Source organism: Anarrhichthys ocellatus, unplaced genomic scaffold (genome assembly GCF_004355925.1).
Source record: "Anarrhichthys ocellatus isolate YVR2014 unplaced genomic scaffold, GSC_Weel_1.0 scaffold256, whole genome shotgun sequence".
NCBI lineage: Eukaryota > Metazoa > Chordata > Actinopteri > Perciformes > Anarhichadidae > Anarrhichthys > Anarrhichthys ocellatus.
In genome coordinates, this window is record NW_022280284.1 from 24,980 (window position 1) to 43,763 (window position 18,784).

At 45.5% G+C, this 18,784-nt stretch overlaps 3 protein-coding genes across 6 annotated transcripts in view; 2 read left to right on the forward strand and 1 right to left on the reverse strand.

Annotated features, from left to right (window-relative positions):
• Positions 1 to 2,610: 2,610 nt before the first annotated feature.
• Positions 2,611 to 10,722, forward strand: lgals3b (lectin, galactoside binding soluble 3b). The gene is made up of 7 exons (XM_031879395.1): positions 2,611 to 2,621; positions 4,647 to 4,730; positions 7,006 to 7,027; positions 8,584 to 8,991; positions 9,508 to 9,590; positions 9,680 to 9,854; positions 10,054 to 10,722. Exons 1-7 carry the CDS (start codon positions 2,611 to 2,613, stop codon positions 10,210 to 10,212), a joined length of 942 nt encoding a protein of 313 aa, XP_031735255.1. The 3' UTR covers positions 10,213 to 10,722.
• Positions 10,723 to 12,737: 2,015 nt separating this feature from the next.
• On the forward strand, positions 12,738 to 16,255 carry fbxo34 (F-box protein 34). Of its 3 annotated transcripts, none has more exons than XM_031879392.1 (3): positions 12,738 to 12,946; positions 14,510 to 15,757; positions 15,800 to 16,255. In XM_031879392.1, the coding sequence occupies exons 2-3, from the start codon at positions 14,518 to 14,520 to the stop codon at positions 16,246 to 16,248; spliced, it is 1,689 nt and encodes a 562-aa protein (XP_031735252.1). In that variant the 5' UTR covers positions 12,738 to 12,946; positions 14,510 to 14,517; the 3' UTR covers positions 16,249 to 16,255. The 3 variants fall into 3 exon arrangements, with proteins under 3 accessions (XP_031735252.1, XP_031735251.1, XP_031735250.1); XM_031879391.1 differs by having other exon boundaries at positions 14,510 to 15,684; positions 15,727 to 16,255; XM_031879390.1 differs by having other exon boundaries at positions 14,510 to 16,255.
• The window catches only part of jmjd7 (jumonji domain containing 7), a 7,179-nt gene continuing 3,186 nt past the window's right edge, over positions 14,792 to 18,784 (reverse strand). For both annotated transcript variants that reach the window (XM_031879394.1, XM_031879393.1), the window contains exons 5-9: positions 18,319 to 18,375; positions 18,141 to 18,236; positions 17,753 to 17,829; positions 17,505 to 17,664; positions 14,792 to 16,947 (exon numbers count right to left, since the gene is read on the reverse strand). In XM_031879394.1, the coding sequence (XP_031735254.1) occupies positions 16,772 to 16,947; positions 17,505 to 17,664; positions 17,753 to 17,829; positions 18,141 to 18,236; positions 18,319 to 18,375 (566 nt within the window). In that variant the 3' untranslated portion in view covers positions 14,792 to 16,771. The remainder of the gene's footprint in view (positions 16,948 to 17,504; positions 17,665 to 17,752; positions 17,830 to 18,140; positions 18,237 to 18,318; positions 18,376 to 18,784) is intronic.

The window sequence follows — 18,784 nt, forward strand, 5'->3', positions numbered from 1 at the left end:
GTGTTTCTTGTGTCTCTGGTTGTATCTCTGGTTGTGTCTCTGGTTGTATCTCTGGTTGTATCTCTGGTTGTGTCTCTGGTTGTGTTTCTTGTTGTGTTTCTTGTTGTGTGTCTGGTTGTGTTTTTTGTTGTGTCTCTGGTTGTGTCTCTTGTGTCTTGATGGTTATTTATTTATTGGTTTATTTGAACGGGACAGTGCACATTAATAAAAACATTTCTGCAAATGTGCCAGAGTTAGCCAAAAGGCTATTTTTCATCTGTAGTCCCAAGAGGCAGATGTTACAAAATGAACCTAAAAACAATGTAAGATTAAAGTTAAAAGGTTATACAATATTGACACTTAACAATGCGTGGACAAACAATGAAAAAAAGTGAGAATAACTATATTAAAATAGAAATATGGACTAAAAACAGTATTATGCTGCAGTTGTTTAGACACTAAAAAACATCCACGTCAGAGGCACAAAACAAAAGCATACAGAGTATGTGAAATACATAAATCACTCAGACACAGCTAAACAACAATAAAAGACATGCATGCATCCGGTCGACCGGCAATTTAAAGAAAGACAGAAAGGTGACAACAGACAGATCGAGTAAAGTTCAACACAGACAGAGAAACAGTTACATTCTAGTGCTGACAAAGCTGGGTACTAACTAACCATTTCTGTAAGTGAGGTTCTCTTTGTTTTTGTAGAGACGACTGTTGGTTGTAATTAGTTTGATCACAAATCCTCATGTTGATGTTGAGATGGTTCAGAGAGAGTTCACACACACACACACACACCCCATATGAGTCTTGACTTTGTGGATTTTAGATTGAAGAATTTAATCTGACTCGTCATCAAACAAACAAACCTTTGTTCTACTAACAGGAAGACAAATATGAAGACTTCAAAATAAAACTGAATTACAGACTCAGTACGTTTTAAACATAAAAAAACTGACAACAGGGTGATATATGTGTTCACTGCACAGGGAAGTGCTGACGCTGTGTGTGTGTGTGTGTGTGTGTGTTCTCTCCTGGGATTCATATACATGCAGTCAACACTCGGAGCCCTGTTCAGCCTCCTCATCCATTTCACTCTGCTGCTCAGTCTCCCCCCCCCCCCCCCCTCCTCCTCCCCCTCCTCCCTCACCTCCTCCCCCTCTTTTATTATTGCTTTATTTTTACATGATCCAGTGTGTGTGTGTATGTGTCTGTGTGTACACACGTACACACAGAAACCTGCAGGAAACAAGTCGTTCTCTTCTGGTTTGATTGTTAAACATTATGATTATTGATCTTTTAAATATACAGTAGAGACGCTCAAACCAACAATACACAGATCAACATTCTGTAGACAGAAACTTCTTTCACGATGTCGTTAGAAGAAGACGGTGAAAACAGATTCAGACAGTCTTCTGTTTTCCTGAGGAGCCTGAACGCAGCAGCCCTCAAATACTATTCTTCCATTTTTTTAGATTTTTCCGTCCAAGCTGCAGGTTTGGCTGCAAGACGACGACAGACTGACTCTGCAGGGACACACACACACACACACACGATGGATCAGGCTGTCAGCTCAGAGGGAACAGAGGAATAAATCACTGCAGTGTTACACAGGAAACAGAAAATCCTTGAGAGTGCCCTTTAACACACACATATACACGCAAACACATGCACACAAACACACATAGACACACACACATATACACGCAAACACTTGCACACACATGCACACTTACACACATAGACACGCACACACTGCAGCCATTTGCGTGTCTCCTTCAACACCTTCAGATACAGTAAATCCCTTCTGCCCTACACAGCTGCTGTGTGTGTCTCTGTGTGTGTGTGTGTGTGAGAGACTGTTTTAAATTAATGTTTGTGTTTAGAAAAGTCGTCTTGCAGGACACTGACGCATTTACTAACTTCAGGACTGAAACCACAAGAAACCAGTTCCTCCTCATCTTTTTCTTCTTCTAAAAATAAGGACACCTAATCTGAAGAAGAAGAAATAGAAGATTAAGATGAAGAATTATTTTCTGAAAACATCTTCCATGAAGCTTTTAACAAAATCAGCTGACGAGTAGAGAAGAAGAATAACTAAAGTATGCAGATGAGTAAAGAAGAATAACTAAAGACAGGTGTTGACTAGAGAAGAAGAAGAACTAAAGTCAGCTGACGAGTAGAGAAGAAGAAGCTGCAGGTGAACATTCAGACAGGTGAGAACAACACGCTGTGTTTCTGTTCCAATAAATCTTTCTATTAAACTAACAACATAAATTAAACAATGACTTGAATATTACATACTAATATTTTTAAAAATACAATAGTTCACGTAATTTGGTCAGACAGTAGAATCAGGGTCCTATGATAGTTTGGAGGGAGACAGGAAATGTTAAAAGGACCCATAAATGATGTAAAATATAGGGTTAGTATATAGTTATATATAATAAGTGTTTGTTTACAGTCTGGTTCTGTTTGCGACCACTGGTGTTTCAGTCAAAGCAGCTCTGTGTTTAAACCCAAGCTTCAAATACCAGGAGAGTTCATGAATCACACACACACACACACCACCCACTTTGTCTGACAAAACACATAAACCTCCCACTCTTCTTCTCTTCCAACATGGCCGCCAGGCGAAGCATCGCTCACAGCTGTGTCTCTAAGGACACACACACACATCAGTGATGACATTAATATCACCAGAGCCTGAATTAGACCAGGACTATAATTAATGATCATCACGTGTTGATAGATTAATAACTATATATATGTGTGAATCTCAGCTTCCTCCTCCGTCTCCATGACGACAGTATAAATCATAAAATGTGTGTGTGTGTTAAAATGTTAAAGGTGTGTTCATTAGCTGAGGTCATTACAGGCTGGAGGGCACGCACACACACACACACACTGCTCTGTTAAAGCTTGATGAGTAGCTAACTGTTAGCCACATGCTACAGTCATGACTCCAGTGATGCTAATGTGTGTCCGTCAGTACTTTGAGCTAAATCCTAAGAAGGAAACATCATCGATATCAACAGATGAGTAGCAACTTGGTTTGGATCATTTTATGTAACCAGAGAAGCATGAAAGCATGGTGGAGTTAAAGAGCTAGCTGGCTAACTAGCGTAGAGCTGGCTACTTAGCTAGCTTGCTAATTCCTCTTTGATGAAATGCTACACTGATCACAGAAAATTAGCCAAACAGCAGCGCTGGATCTAACTCCGTCTCACTCCCCATCGCTCTGGAGCAGGAGAAGGTAACGTTACCGGGCTAAATAGCTAACTAGCCAGCCAACCGTCTCCAAAGCTGCGTCCGCTCTCTTCCTGACGAGCTGCTACAAAACACTTTACAGCCTCACTGACCAGTGTTGCCAACTCCTCAGTAAGGAAAGTAGCTATTGGCTGTCCTAAAAGTCGCTAGAAGTCACTAAATGACGTCATCACCTAATTTGCATAATTGTAATAAGTGCTCTAGGAGAGAGGCGGGAACAGCGGCGGCTTTGCGCATGCGCGATTCATTTGCAGTCTGGACACGGAGAGTGTGGGTCTCCTCTTTCTGCAGCTGGGACTGCTGCGCGAGGGGCTTTCACGTCAGAGTCAAAACACCAGAAAAGTCTCCAACAACACCAGAAAAAGTAGCTAGATTTGTCGCTAGTAGCTTTTGACAAACAAAGTCGCCACGAGGGTTTGGAAAGTCGCTAGATTTAGCGAGAAAGTCGCCAATTTGGCAACACTGTCACTGACACAGTCCAGTAGTTGTTGATGCGTTACAGACAGAGAGACAGACAGACAGAGAGAGACACATACAGACAGAGAGAGAGAGACAGACAGACAGACAGACAGAGAGAGACACAGACAGAGAGACACAGACAGACAGACAGAGAGAGACACATACAGACAGAGAGAGAGAGACACAGACAGACAGACAGAGAGAGACAGACAGACAGACAGAGAGAGACACAGACAGACAGACAGAGAGAGAGAGACACAGACAGACAGACAGAGAGAGAGAGACAGACAGACAGAGAGAGAGAGAGACACAGACAGACAGAGAGACACAGACAGACAGACAGAGAGAGACACAGACAGACAGACAGAGACACAGACAGACAGAGAGAGACACAGACAGACAGACAAAGAGAGACACAGACAGACAGACAGAGAGAGACACAGACAGACAGAGAGAGAGAGACACAGACAGAGAGAGAGAGAGACACATACAGACAGACAGAGAGAGACACAGACAGACAGAGAGAGACACAGACAGACAGACAGAGAGAGACACATACAGACAGACAGAGAGAGACACAGACAGACAGACAGAGAGAGACACAGACAGACAGAGAGAGAGAGACACAGACAGACAGACAGAGAGAGACACAGACAGACAGACAGAGAGAGACACATACAGACAGAGAGAGAGAGACAGACAGAGAGAGACACAGACAGACAGAGAGAGACACAGACAGACAGACAGACAGAGAGAGACACTGACAGACAGACAGACAGAGACACTGACAGACAGACAGACATTAGCATCTACAGAGCTAACAGGCTACAAACAGAAACATCCAGCAGGAGTTTAAAGGAAGATTCAGACTGCTGGGAGAGAATTGTTAATGTGTTCATCTCTTCTTCTCCTTCTTCTTCTCTCATCAGGCCTCAGGGAGTCTCAGAGGGGGAGGAGGAGGTCAGAGGTCACTCAGAGGGTCAGACTGGAGGAGATGAAGGAGCAGACTTGGGGTACATCCCAAGTCTCTTAATTGCATCCCCATTTCCCTCACTTGTGTCCTTTCCTTGTGGTTTAGTCCCTCCCACCAGGGATGCATGGAGAGACGCAAGGAAACCATGCGAGGAGAGAAGAAACGAGGAAATGTTTTTTAAGATACATGAGACGTCCTTTCCTCAGTTGCGTCACGTAAAGCGACATCTGTTTCTGACAGTGGTGCGCCGTCAGGGCCTTCAAGGCCTTCTCTGCTGGCCTACACAGAATCACAAAGTTATATATATTTTAGAATTTAATAATGTTTCTTAAATACACTACATGTATTATAATTTATATAAATATTTTCCCATTATCTTATGTTCTCATTGCACAGCTACTGTCTTCCTCAGTTGCTCTGCTTCCAGTGCAGCTGATTTTAAGTAGAGCTTTTATCCAATCAGATCTCACCTCTGTGTCTCTAGGTAAGAAGAGAGGCCGAGGCCTGCAGACTCACAAGTGCATCCATGAGCACTTTAAGTGAATGGGGACGATATTGTTGATTGTCATAGTGTTCAACCAATCAGATCTTTAGTTTGACATGTTGGGCGTGTTCTTTGACGTGTCAGAGCCTGCTAGCTGGCCTACAACTACGTCAGCATTACGTGCAGCTCAGTTTCCAGGTGCAGCTCTGCAGTGAGGCGCAGCGTGCGCTGTGATTGGTCAGTGGGCAAGCACGTGACTATCATGAAACGAAATTTAAGGAAGCTGGCAGAGCTTAGTCGGGGTAGTAAGAGTTCAAATTGAAAGATATGGAAGAAATTATGACATTTTTTGCATTTTGCTTGGTGTAGATTATTATTTTTTTACCTAGCTTTGTATTTTTAACACTCAATGGCTGAAGGAGGAGAAACAGATTTGTGAGTTGGGATTTAACCGGATTAAACTCTTTGTCAACAAAGAAAGGAGGATGGAGTTTGTCTTTAAGTCAACTGCGTGTGTAGCAGGATGCGTGTTGCTGCAGGTTTGCTGGATTGATGCGTTGCTCTGTTGTCATATGAATATATGTGACTGGTTCTTGTGAGTTTGTCATTGTGTTAATTATATAGATTTGGACTAAATGCATTGTCCGTTAATTACGAAGCATACCGTCATGCGCGGAGTTATTGTCCGGACAATTGAATCTGTTTGGGCTGTTTTATTTTACAAAGCAGGAATGATGGTCTGGAGGAATGTGGATTGTGTGGTGATTGCTTTATCCTGTTTGAATTAGTAGGAACAGCTAAACGCTGCGGGGAGAGTTCATAGCTTGTTTGCTGCTGTTGTTTTCCCGTTAAGTTAGTTTAGCATAGCCTCCCAGAACACACGTGCAGTAACTCAGCTGTTTTTTGTTTTTGTTTTTTTGTTCTGGGTTCAGAGGTCATAGCCCGTTGTCTCCTACGTGTGTCTTTATGTATTTGTGTCTGTGTCTTTATGTCTTTGTGTCTTTGTCTTTGTGTCGTTATGTCTTCATGTCTTTGTGTCTTTGTCTTTATGTCTTTGCGTCTTTGTGTCGTTATGTCTTCATGTCTTCATGTCTTTGTGCCTTTGTGCCTTTGTGTCTTTATGTCTTTGTGTCTTTATGTCTTTGTGTCTTTGCCTTTATGTCTTGTGTATTTGTGTCTTTGTGTCTTTGTCTTTATGTCTTTGTGTCTTTGTGTCTTGTGTATTTGTGTCTTTATGTCTTTATGTCTTTGTGTTTGTGTTGTTTGTGTTTTCAATCAAACAAAAGCTGATCTCAAAATACAGTTTGCATGGCAACGCTACCAAACACACCCAGTGTGTACGTGTGTCTGTGTATCTGTGTGTGTATCTATGTGTGTGTGTTTGTGTGTGTGTGTGTGTGTGTGGGTGTGGTCTGGATGTAGAAACAGGGTGAGGCTCCTCAGGACTTAAAACACACTCATGTTTCACAGAGTGTCAGTTTGTGTCTGCAGCTCTCTCAGGTAACTTCAGGTAAGTGTACTTCTACTTCCTGCTTCTTCTTCTTCTCCACTTTATTTATTGTCTTGAAGTTTTTATTGACGAGTTTAGTGAGAATAAGTTCAAATCAACTTCTCTGTTCTGAGGATCATGTGACGTTTACTTCCTGCTGGAGGCTGTTTGTGTTTAAAAGTACTAATACCACATGGCATAAATACTCTGTAACAGTAACAGTACTAATACCACACAGTATAAATACTACTCTGTAACAGTACTAATACCACACAGTATAAATACCTGTTTGTGTCAGGTCTGGCCCTCCACACCCTCTGACTGGTTCTCTTTGTGTTTCAGGTCACAAACCAGCAGCATGAACGTGAGTCTGATCTTCATATTTTAATATCTTTGATGTTATTGTTCATCAACGTGTCACATGGGTTCTTATTTATTCATCTTACTCATTCTTTTACTTTCTCTTCTGAGACAGTGAGAGAAATTCATCTTTTGGTGCTGAACTTAAATATCACAAAAGTTGTTATTTAACTTCCTCATTTAAATGAACGTAACACCTTCGACTGGAGCGCTTTGGTTCATCTCTTCTTCTTCTGTGGTGCTTTAATGTTACCGACCAGCTGTTTACATCTATTATCTATTATATTCAGTCAGTCACATAGATATAAATGCATATAGACATTTCATATATATAAATATATACATATATACAAATAGATGTAAATACATATGAAGAATGTGAACACTGAGCAGTAAGAAGTCGTTGAGGTTGTTTAGTGAGCTTCAGAGACACAAAACACACACTGTAGCTGAGTGCTTGCAGAGTGTGTGTGAGTGTGTGTGTGTGTGGGTTGGGGGTTATGAATGTCAACAAGGTAGCATTCATCTCTTAAACCAACACCTTCCCACAGAACATTCCTGATGAGTCCGTCACCAACACACCCTGTAATCCTCACACACACTGACTCACTCTGTGCTGCGTTCAGGGACAGCGTTGTTTTATCACTCAGACTCAGCAAACTGTCTTACACTTTGTGTCATAAAGGTTGGTGATCTTCAGAAACTAGCAAGAGCACGCTTGAGTTTAAAATGATCCAACATAAACTCAGTGAACGTAGCTAGCAGCATTAGCTCATAGACTGTATAGCTAGCTCTAAATCCAGAGAACAGGGACCAATAACCAAACTATAAACTAAGTCTCATAATTAGTATTCACTCACAATGTCAACAGTCCCTTCCCGTCTTTTTCATTATTTGTACCATATGGTTTACACACACACATGTATACACATAGTTTGGTCCGGTCTCTATTGATATGAGGTATCGTAGAGCTCTGGGTGAACACAGACGGCTACAGTATTTGTTTCCTGATTCAACAACGGCAGGAAGTCTGTGATGACAGGAGAAACATCTCAACGCTGATAGGCTATCGCGCCGCAGCGTCACGCCATTTTTTCGATGAAGTTGAAAAATTTCAACTCACACATTTGGGCCGTTTGACTCGAATTCTTGCCGCGCCAAACGCGCCACGAGATTGCAAATTCACGTCACTCCAGTCTCATCGTGTCTGTGCATAGACTTTGTATGTAATCTACTCGCGCGAATAATTCGCGCCGCGTTTGGCGTCAACGCACTATTAGACAGTAAGGTAAGTTTGTTTACTAGCTGACAGTGAAGGGGAAATGCAGCTTTAGATTTGATTTATATGAACTTCTTCTCTACTTACTGAATGAAGGAGTTTTGAACCTGACTGACCTCTAACAGGAAGTATGTGGCGCTCTAAAACACTACTGACTCAGTATTAGTAGAGAACTACAACTGTTCTCTCATTCACTTTGGTCACAGCAGCACCTGGTGGATGTCAGAGGAACTGCAGCCAGTCATGTTTCTTACTTCCTTTTCTTTCCTTTCTTTCTGCAGCTGGAAGACGCTCTTGGAGGTTGGCCCTCTGGTGGCAACAACCAACCACAAGGTGGTACCTGGCCTGGAAACAACCCACAACAACCTGCTAACCCCACCTGGCCTGGAGATCAGTCTGGAGGAGGAGGGGCTTGGCCTGGACAGCCGGGACAGCCAAGCCAGCCCTCCTGGCCCGGACAGCCAAACCAGCCAAGCCAGCCCAGCCAACCCTCCTGGCCCGGACAGCAGGGACAACCTAGCCAGCCCTCCTGGCCCGGACAGCCAAGCCAGCCCAGCCAGCCCAGCCAACCCTCCTGGCCCGGACAGCCGGGACAACCTAGCCAGCCCTCCTGGCCCAGACAGCCAAGCCAGCCGAGCCAGCCCGGACCTGGACCTGGACATGGATTCGGTCCGACCTCCGAGATTATGGTGAGACAGAAAGCTAGATGGATGATGGATGATGGATGATGGTTGATGGATGATGGATGATGGATGGATGGTGGATGTTTGATGGATGTTTGATGGATGATGATGGATGATGGTTGATAGATGATGGAAGATGGATGATGGATGATGGATGATGGATGATTGATGGATGATGATGGTTGACGGAAGATGAATGATGAGGATGATGGTTGATGGATGATGATGGATGGATGATGGTTGATGTTTGATGGTTGATGGATGATGATGGTTGATGGATGATGAATGGATGGATGATGGATGATGATGGTTGATGGATGATGAATGGATGGATGATGATGGTTGATGGATGATGGATGATGAATGGATGGATGATGGTTGATGGATGATGGTTGATGGATGTTGATGGATGATGATCATTGATGGTTGATGGATGATGGATGATGATGGTTGATGGATGATGAATGGATGGATGATGATGGATGATGATGGGTGGAGTTAACAGCTGTATCCTGTTGACAGACGGCTCCGTACACTCTGCCTAATGGAGTTCATGACAAACTGCTCATCACCATCGTTGGAACCATCAAACCAAACGCTAACAAGTCAGTATGAACAGTTGAACATGAACAATGGATGGATGGCTGAATGGTGACATACTGTAATGCAGCTAAATCATCTGGTTGTGTTTCAGGATCGCAGTGGATATGTTAAAACCATCAAACGACCTGGCCTTCCACTTCAACCCTCGCTTCAATGAAAATGGCAGAGAGGTGATCGTCAGGAACTCCTATATTGGCAAAAAGTGGGGAAAAGAGGAAAGAGAATGCTCAGGGCATTTCCCCTTCACCCAAGGACAGCCATTCGAGGTCAGATATTTAAGTTATATTAAAATACTCCTAGTTTAGGTTTTATTATTAATACTGAGTCCTTGTTAGATTTTTCTTTGTCTTCTAATGATGAGGCTGAGGTGTCGGAGGGTCCCTGAATGCACCATAACGTGTATTTAAAGTGCCAGTCTCTGACAATGCAGGTTGATGATGATGAGTTTGTGGTTTGTTGTTGCAGATGAAGATCATGTGCTCCACCAGAGAGTTTAAGGTCGCCGTCAACAACTCTCACCTGCTGTCGTACCAATACCGGATCAGTGACCTGAAAAATATTAAACAAGTCAATATCTACGGCGATCTCACCCTGAGCGAAGTCCGCAGAGAGACTCTGCCCTGAGGCAGTTCACCTCATCAAGATCTACAACAGATCCAGTGGAGATTCACTAGAGATCTACTGGGAATCCCCTCGAGATCTACTACAGATCCTCCCGAGATCTACTCAGAATCCACGGCTTATCTACTGGGAATCCACCACAGTTCTACTACAGATCTACTGGAGATCCACTAGAGATCTGTTGGGGATTCACCAGAGATCTACTGCGGATCCATGGGAGATATGTTGGGGATTCTCCAGATATCTACTGTGGATCCATGGGAGATCTGTTGGGGATTCACCAGAGATCTGCTTGAGATCTTTTGAAGATCTACTGGTGATGAACCACAGATCTACCTGAGATCATCAGTACATCCTCAGTTAATACAAAATGTATCTGATAAATCTATCAGTGATTCTTGGTAACGTAAACATAAAATGTTCTTTGATACATAAACATCCCCAGAAGGTTTTCATTGGCTCCTGTACTAGTTTTTTTCTGTTTGACTCAAATGAATAAAGTTTTCATCTTAGGTTTGTTGGAGTTTGTGTCTTCTTATATCCTAACCCTGACCCGACCTGTGACCTCTGTTAAAGGGACAGATTAGCTGGTGTTTAAAACAACCAACAGGATTTGATCAGGTCTGACCTACATCATATGATCAGAACTCCTCAGACTCTTAGAGCGAGTTGTCCTCTAATCATAAGATCCTCATGTCCAGGTGTTCTAGGGCTGATCCTGAAGAATGTGTGAATGATGATGTGTAATAAAAAGCGCTTTGAGAGGTCGAAGGACTAGATAGTTAAGAGAATACATATGCACAATAAATGTACTATCCTTTAACATAATTTTGTGTATATAAACAATATTATCTATCTCTTTGGACACACTATTTTTTTATTTAGTGGCGTCAACCTCCAGTTCTAAAGTGAAGCCAAAAGTAAAATAGACCATAAAGCAGAGTATGCTTTAGGGCAGGGCTACCTTGTGATTGACAGTACAACACCACAGCGATGTCGGGTTGTCAGTATTTTCGTCTTAAAACTTTAACCCTTTAGTGTGTTTTACCTTCATCGAAGGTAATTGTTACTTTTTGGTTGCCTAAAAATGTCTTATTCAGTGTCTGGTTGTACTTAGCTCCACCAACTAGCATCACTTATGGTTGCAAAAAAACAAGATGGCGTCAGCATAACCCAAGATGGCAACAGCCAAAAACCAAGATGGCCACGGCCATGAACCAAGATGGCGATGGATAAAAACCAAGATGGCGTCGGCCAAAAACTAAGATGGTGACTGCATGAATTATTGACTGTGAGGTCTCCCTCTGTCTATGCTTCTGTGAACCAAAAACATCTTCATGCTGCATTATAGTACAAATAGGCATCATTCCAGTTTATAAAGTCAATAAATAAGTGATAATGTAGTAAAGTAAGTACAAAACTAATTCTAATACATTAGTAGTGCAATATGAATCATACAAACAAGTATAGAGAAAACAAATACCACTTGTGATTGTTGTGATTGTCTTCATAAAACTATAATCTTTAGAGAAAGAATTAGACAACGTATTTTTGTGTTTGTTAAATTTACAAAAGTTTGAGAATTACAATAAAACATAAATGTTAAATTCACATTTAGTCTGAAAGTTTTGACCCAGTCATTTAGATGCACTTTGTTTCAAAATACTATTAATTTAAACACATTGTTTATTTTATCATAGATCCTGTGAGAGGAAATAAAAAGAGAATCAAGAACAATAAAAGAGAATTAAGGACAATGTAGTGACCCCGTTGCTTATCAAAAAAGTCATCACGGTTGCTGATTGTTTGTTCTGACTCCTGCTATAAATAACGAAGTCCAGTTTCCAATATAGGCATTTTATTTCTCACGTAAACAGAGGCCAACCACTTTCTCTGTCGTTATCCATTTCCTCTACATAAACCAAATAAATCATATCATTTATATTCATTAAATGTGGCAGGGTCAAAAACGGTTTGCTCCTGCTAACTCAGCAACAGCTGACTCAAGTGACCCCCCCTCATTATAATAACCTGTGGCTTAATTGACAGCGGCGCTACGCCCCCAAGTGGTGGGTGGTTGTATGAAACAAAACAATAACAAAATGTTCTCTTACAGACAATAAAAGAGTATTACATGGAGATTAAATTCCAGTTGTGGAGAGAAACTACTCAAATATCGGAGTATTTCGACACTGAGGTATTATTACTTTTACTAGATCAGAGTTCCTTTTCAACCGTTTGATTGTTAGCATGTTAAAAAATGTAGTTTTAATATTTTGCTGTTCTTACTTGTTATTTGCATCCTCTTGTACATTTTCTAAAATTAATACAGTGATGAAATAAACATTAATACTTCAGTAAAAACAATAATTCGGAGCACAGGTGAAGTTATTGTCTTATGTATTTAGCTCCAGTTCTTTCTTGATAGCAAAATGACATTTGCAAAAAGAAGCATCTTCTTGAACATAGACGATCTTCGGCGGGCTTTCTACGTCATGACGTGGGAGCAGCAGGCTGTACGTCCTGACGTAGCGGCTCCAGCTGGACGTCGTTCTGTTCGTAGGGAGCTCAGATGAGCAGATAGCTGCAGAAGATCCGCATTAAACACGTGATTTAGGGTTTAAAAACTACGTTTAATCAGCCACCGACACACGGAGGGTCCGGGACTAACGGGACCAACCCGGAAAACACGAGTCTGGAGGGTTTCGTCGCTGCCAGCAGGTTTTATAACCTCCAGGTTAGTTTGACCCTCGGCCTCTGTTAGCTTGAAGTTAAAGCTAACTGTGTTTACAGCACAAACAAACATGTCAACAAACCAACGTGAACGTGCTCACGTTTCTTCTAGAATATATTTTACTAGATCTGCATTAGTTAGCCACGGATGCTAGCCAGTTAGCCAGGTGTATCATGGCTTCAGACGGCCGCGGCTACTAGCATGCTAGGTAGCATGCTGGCAAAGTTGGTCGACTTGTCTCTGCAGTGAGCTTCTGTTACAGGTTGTTTTCAGTGTGTTAGCCGGGACTGCTAACTGTTGTTAGCTAGCTGACTGTCTGTCTGCAGCTGGTCGGTAGTAGAGCTATTTAGCACTGGTTACTGCTGGACTAGTTAGCACCAGTTACTGTTGGACTAATTGGCACTGGTTACTGCTGGAGGACTAGTTGGCACAGGTCATTGCTGGAGGACTAGTTGGCACAGGTCATTGCTGGAGGACTAGTTGGCACAGGTCATTGCTGGAGGACTAGTTGGCACAGGTTATTGCTGGAGGACTAGTTGGCACTGGTTACTGCTGGAGGACTAGTTGGCACTGGTTATTGCTGGAGGACTAGTTGGCACTGGTTATTGCTGGAGGACTAGTTGGCACTGGTTATTGCTGGAGGACTAGTTGGCACGGGTCATTGCTGGAGGACTAGTTGGCACGGGTCATTGCTGGAGGACTAGTTGGCACGGGTCATTGCTGGAGGACTAGTTGGCACGGGTTACTGCTGGAGGACTATTACTGCTGGACTAGTTAGCACTGGTTACTGCTGGAGGAGTAGTTAGCTTTGGTTTGGTCTCACTGACTCAATGTGTGGAGGGCTGACCTATATGTACAGAATATATGTATATACAGTACATATATTCTGTATGTATATTCTGTAAGTGTTTAAAGGAGCTGCAGAGAGAACATGAGGATTACATCTGAAGTCCTCTACGTCCTGTTGGTGCGCCTCGTTGTGGTCTTCCTCTCCGTTCTGTTGGTGCGCCTCCTTGTGGTCGTCCTCTGTCTCCTGATACTCGACACTGATTGGTTTGGTTTCTGAAAACTACTGAAGTGTTTGTTTCTAAAGTTAGTTAAAGTCAGTGAAACATTTGCTCTCCTCGTATTCTACCGTGACTCATTTTGTTGAGTTGTTTTTCTTGTTTCTGATCTTCAGCTGTAGCTTTAATGAAACAAGGTGTGAACGGGCTCTTAATAGAAACATTAAAGCAGAAACAGGTTTGTGGGGGCGTTCCAAACTGAACTGTGTTCATCATGACGAGCCAACATGTGTTTCTGAACATTAAACTCAACTTCTAGTTTTCATTTAATCAAGTTAAACCTGTTTGTTTCATTTAGGTGGAGACAGAAAATCCTGATTGACATCTCTCTCTCGCTCTCTCTCTCGCTCTCTCTGTCCTCTCTCTCGCTCTCTCTGTCCTCTCTCTCGTTCTCTCTCGTTCTCTCTCTCTCTCTCTGTCCTTTCTCGTTCTCTCTCTCTCTCTCTCTCTCTCTCTCTCTCTCTCTCTCTCTCTCTCTGTCCTTTCTCGTTCTCTCTCTCAGGGACCATCATGCACCTGAAGTCGTATCCTAAGCTGCTTCGCTCAGAGTTGCGTTTGGAGATGTCCCCATGCAGCAGCCTGTTTGTGAGGACCTGCAGCAGTAACCATGGCAACAACCACATCATCAGCCGCCTCCCGCTGGGCATCATCTCCACCAACAAGCTCCGCCCTAAAGCCTTGCCGAGCGCTGCCTCGCAGCCTCGTTCACCGTCACCGGTCTGCGAGGACAACGCTCTCCGACTGCACCAGACCGCCGTGGAGGACGCCGACGCCCCGCTGGACGTCTGGACTGTGATCCGGCCTGGACACGTCCGGGAGAAGATCGCCATCTTTGCTTCAGATGCCGAGCGCACAGACGACGGCGCCAGCAGCGAGCGCACCTCAACCGGTGACTCCGACGGGACGCCGTCTGTGTGTCCGAACCACGGTGCCGTGTCGGGACTGTCGCGGGCCGGGAAGGCAAAGGGAAGCTGGGAGGAAAACTGCAGCGCCAAACGGCGCCGCAGGTCGGGAAGCAACCAGAACCTCCAGAAGGACTCGAGGACTCGGATCCAGGACGCACAGCGACCGTCTCCACGGCACTCGGGCGGTGAGCTGGTGACAGAGGAGCAGACGCTGTCAGTGGTGGAGATGGTGGCGTTCCTGGAGCAGAGAGCCAGCGAGCAGCAGCCCGACTCCAAACCTGTGGTCGCCCTCCAGAGGAGCTCCACTACCATCACGCTGTCCAGAGCCCCGCCCCCCGAGGTCCGGGGGGAGGAGCCAGAGAGCATCAGAGTGTCGGACATGGTGGCCAAGCTGGAGTCCGAGTGTCTGAAGAGGACGGAGGGAGATCTGTCGAGGAGCAACAGCCTGAGGACGGTGGCACGCGTGCTGCTCACCGCCGGGGACCAGAGCCCCGCCCCCTGTCGGCCTTCATCCCCATCACTGCCGGTAGCTCAGATTTTGGGCCGGGAGCCAACCAGCTACTCTGAACCAGCTCTGACCACGCCCCCCTCAGGTGAGGCCCAGGGGGCGGAGCCTCTGCCGGGCTTGTTGTTTTTGTCTTGGCCTCCCGCCTCTCAGCCCCACCCCACTCCAGCTCGCTGTGACTCTGTCAGCCAATCGGAGGTGAGGAGGAGGAGGAGGAGGAGGAGGAGGAGGCGGGCCGACCGGGCCGACCGAGCTCAGGAGGATGAGGTCATCGTTCCTCTGGTCCGGCGTGTGTCACATGAAGATGAGGTCATCGTTCCTCTGGTCCGGCGTGTGTCACATGAAGATGAGGTCATCGTTCCTCTGGTCCGGCGTGTGTCACATGACTTCCTGTTGATGCGTTGGCGGCTGCAGCAGCTTCTGGAGCCTCGTCCGTTCCTCTCTGCGCTGCCTCACCACCTGCTGCTGAACATCCTGACCCTGCTGCCCACGCTCAGCCTCGCGGCGCTCAAGTGCAGCTGCCGGTTCTTCCTCTCGGTCATCGAGGATTACGGCGTTCGTCCCTCTGACTCTCTGTGGGTGTCTGACCCCCGTTACCGCGATGACCCATGTAAACAGTGTAAGCGTCGGTTCGTCCGCGGTGACGTGTCTCTCTGCCGGTGGCACCACAAACCGTTCTGCCGGGCGCTGCCCTACGGACTCTGGTACTGGATGTGTTGCCACGCCGCCCGCAGGGACGCGCCCGGCTGCAATGTGGGTCTCCATGACAACCGCTGGGTACCGGCGTTTCACAGCATCGACGTTTACAGGAGGGGTCGCCATGACGACTGAGAGACTACAGCTCCCATCATGCAACAGCAAGTCAGAGTTGTGTTTAAAGGTGAACTTCGGGCTCCTCACAGCTCCGTCACATGATCTGAACCAGAGGAGGAGTCTCAGACAGGACCTCCTCCTCCTCCTCTTCTCCCTCTTCTTCCTCCTCCTCTTCGTCCCATCACGTCACCTGTTGACTCTTTGATCACAGATCAGATTCTTCATCTTCATCACGATGAAGAGTCAGATCATCGTCTGTGAAGAGGCGGCTCTTCGGGAGAAGAAGAATCCACATTAACGCTGTTTACACTTGTACATAAATCATAAAGAGTTTAAAGGAAATATGAACGATCAATAATCATCAGTTCTTCTTGTTCTTAACGTGGCCTTGAGTGGTGGAGATGCTGCAATATTACAGATTATATATAAAGCAGAGCAACAGAGAGTTCTGTTTTTAAGGCTGTTTTCCTTCGTGTTGCTTTAATAAAGTGCTTTCTCGTCAGTTCTTCTTGTTCAAACAGATTCGACTCATTTCACGTTCTTAAGGAAACTTTATTTTCTGTCCACATTTTAAATCTTTAGATCGCTCAGTCCTTGTTTCACCGATGACGTCGTGCTGCTGTGATGTCATTGTGGACCCCGTGACATCACACAGACCCTCCAGCAGCTGGAAGTAGTTGTACTTGATGTCGTACTCCATGTCGTACCAGAAGTTCACTGCAAAGACAAACAGAGTCACACCTCAACTTCTGATGATGTCGTTTATTTACTTCTAACTGATGATGTCACCGAGAGTCACAGATGAGCAGCCGGTTGATTTATTTATTTAGTTTCTTTTTTTTTTATTGTGTAGAAAAGTGAGTACTAAACAAGTGTAGACAGTGTGGTGCGTTTGGGCAGCCTAACCCTGGCGCCGCGTTTGGGCAGCCTAACCCTGGCGCCGCGTTTGGGCAGCCTAACCCTGGCGCCGCGTTTGGGCAGCCTAACCCTGGCGCCGCGTTTGGGCAGCCTAACCCTGGCGCCGCGTTTGGGCAGCCTAACCCTGGCGCCGCGTTTGGGCAGCCTAACCCTGGCGCCGCGTTTGGGCAGCCTAACCCTGGCGCCGCGTTCGGGCAGCCTAACCCTGGCGCCGCGTTCGGGCAGCGCCGCGTTCGGGCAGCGCCGCGTTCGGGCAGCGCCGCGTTCGGGCAGCGCCGCGTTCGGGCAGCGCCGCGTTCGGGCAGCGCCGCGTTCGGGCAGCGCCGCGTTCGGGCAGCCGCGGTGCGTTCGGGTACCTGCGATGCAGCCATGAGACTGCTGGACGTGGTGGAACCACAGTGACGGGAGGTACAACATCTCTCCGGCCTTCACGCTGCAGTGGAGTGGCCGAGCTTTCCGGTACTCAGGGTACCGGTCCAGGTCTGGGTCCAGGGGGTCCAGGGGGATCCACGGGACCTGGGGGGGGGGGGGGGGGTCAGGGTGAACTGCAGGTTTTAAACAGAACGGAGAGCACTGAGATTAACTGGCAGACACCTGAACGCACCTTCTCAGAGTCGCTTTGATCCACGACCTCAAACTCACCGTCTTCTCTCTGATGATAAACAGCCGGCTGATACACACCTGAGGGGAGAGGCGTTGCTATGGTTACTGAATACAAGTTCCTATCTTACAGTCTGAGGACGTCCCGGGGAACATGTCACACCTTCACAGACAGACTCCACCAATGCAGAACATACTAAACTAACCCAACACCACCAATGAGCTCAAGTTCAGTCTGTGAGAGAGGAAAGGTCCCCGTTGAGTCCTCCTCCTGGCTGGCTCGCCAAATGTGTTGTTTTTTTTGTCGTTGATGAGCAGCTTCTTTGACTTCCATCCATCCGCTATACTAGTCTCCCTGTCTGTGTCTCAGTGACGTGAATAACAGACATTACCGTAGGGGATGAAGGGTCGATCAGTCGGGGGGAGGAGGAGGAAGGTCTTCTCTCCAGAGATCACACAGTAGAGGTTCTCATAGTGGTCTTTGTGCACTAAACACACAAACAAACACATGTTGAACCCAAACATTACACAAACACACACACACGTTAAACACTTGTGTTCAGGTCTTACTGGAAGTTACAGCGCTCTCCTCTCCTAGCCAGAAGTTCACAGCATCTGGTAACTTTCCTAGAAGAAGAAAAATAGAGAAAGTTAAACGTCATGAAAAGAATTGTTTCATCATCTGATGCTCATAAATGAATTGTATAATATTAATAATTAAAACTAAATACGTAATAACACGTTAAAGGAAGAACAAATATCTGTTGTTGAGCTCACAGCTCTAACTACGCTCCATCTTGTATTCTCCTCCTCAGGTAAATAGTCTGAATAAGTTTATTAACTCTAAACTACGTTACCTCCACCTGAACCTCCTGAACCGTTACTAGTCCGGAGGGTTTGTGATCGTAATGGGAGAAGTTAGCTAGCCCCCCCCCCTTTTGTCTCCAGGTCATGCTCGGTAGTGCCCCCCCCCCCCCACAGGTCTGAGCATGCTCGGTAGTGCGCCCCCCCACAGGTCGGAGCATGCTCGGGTGTG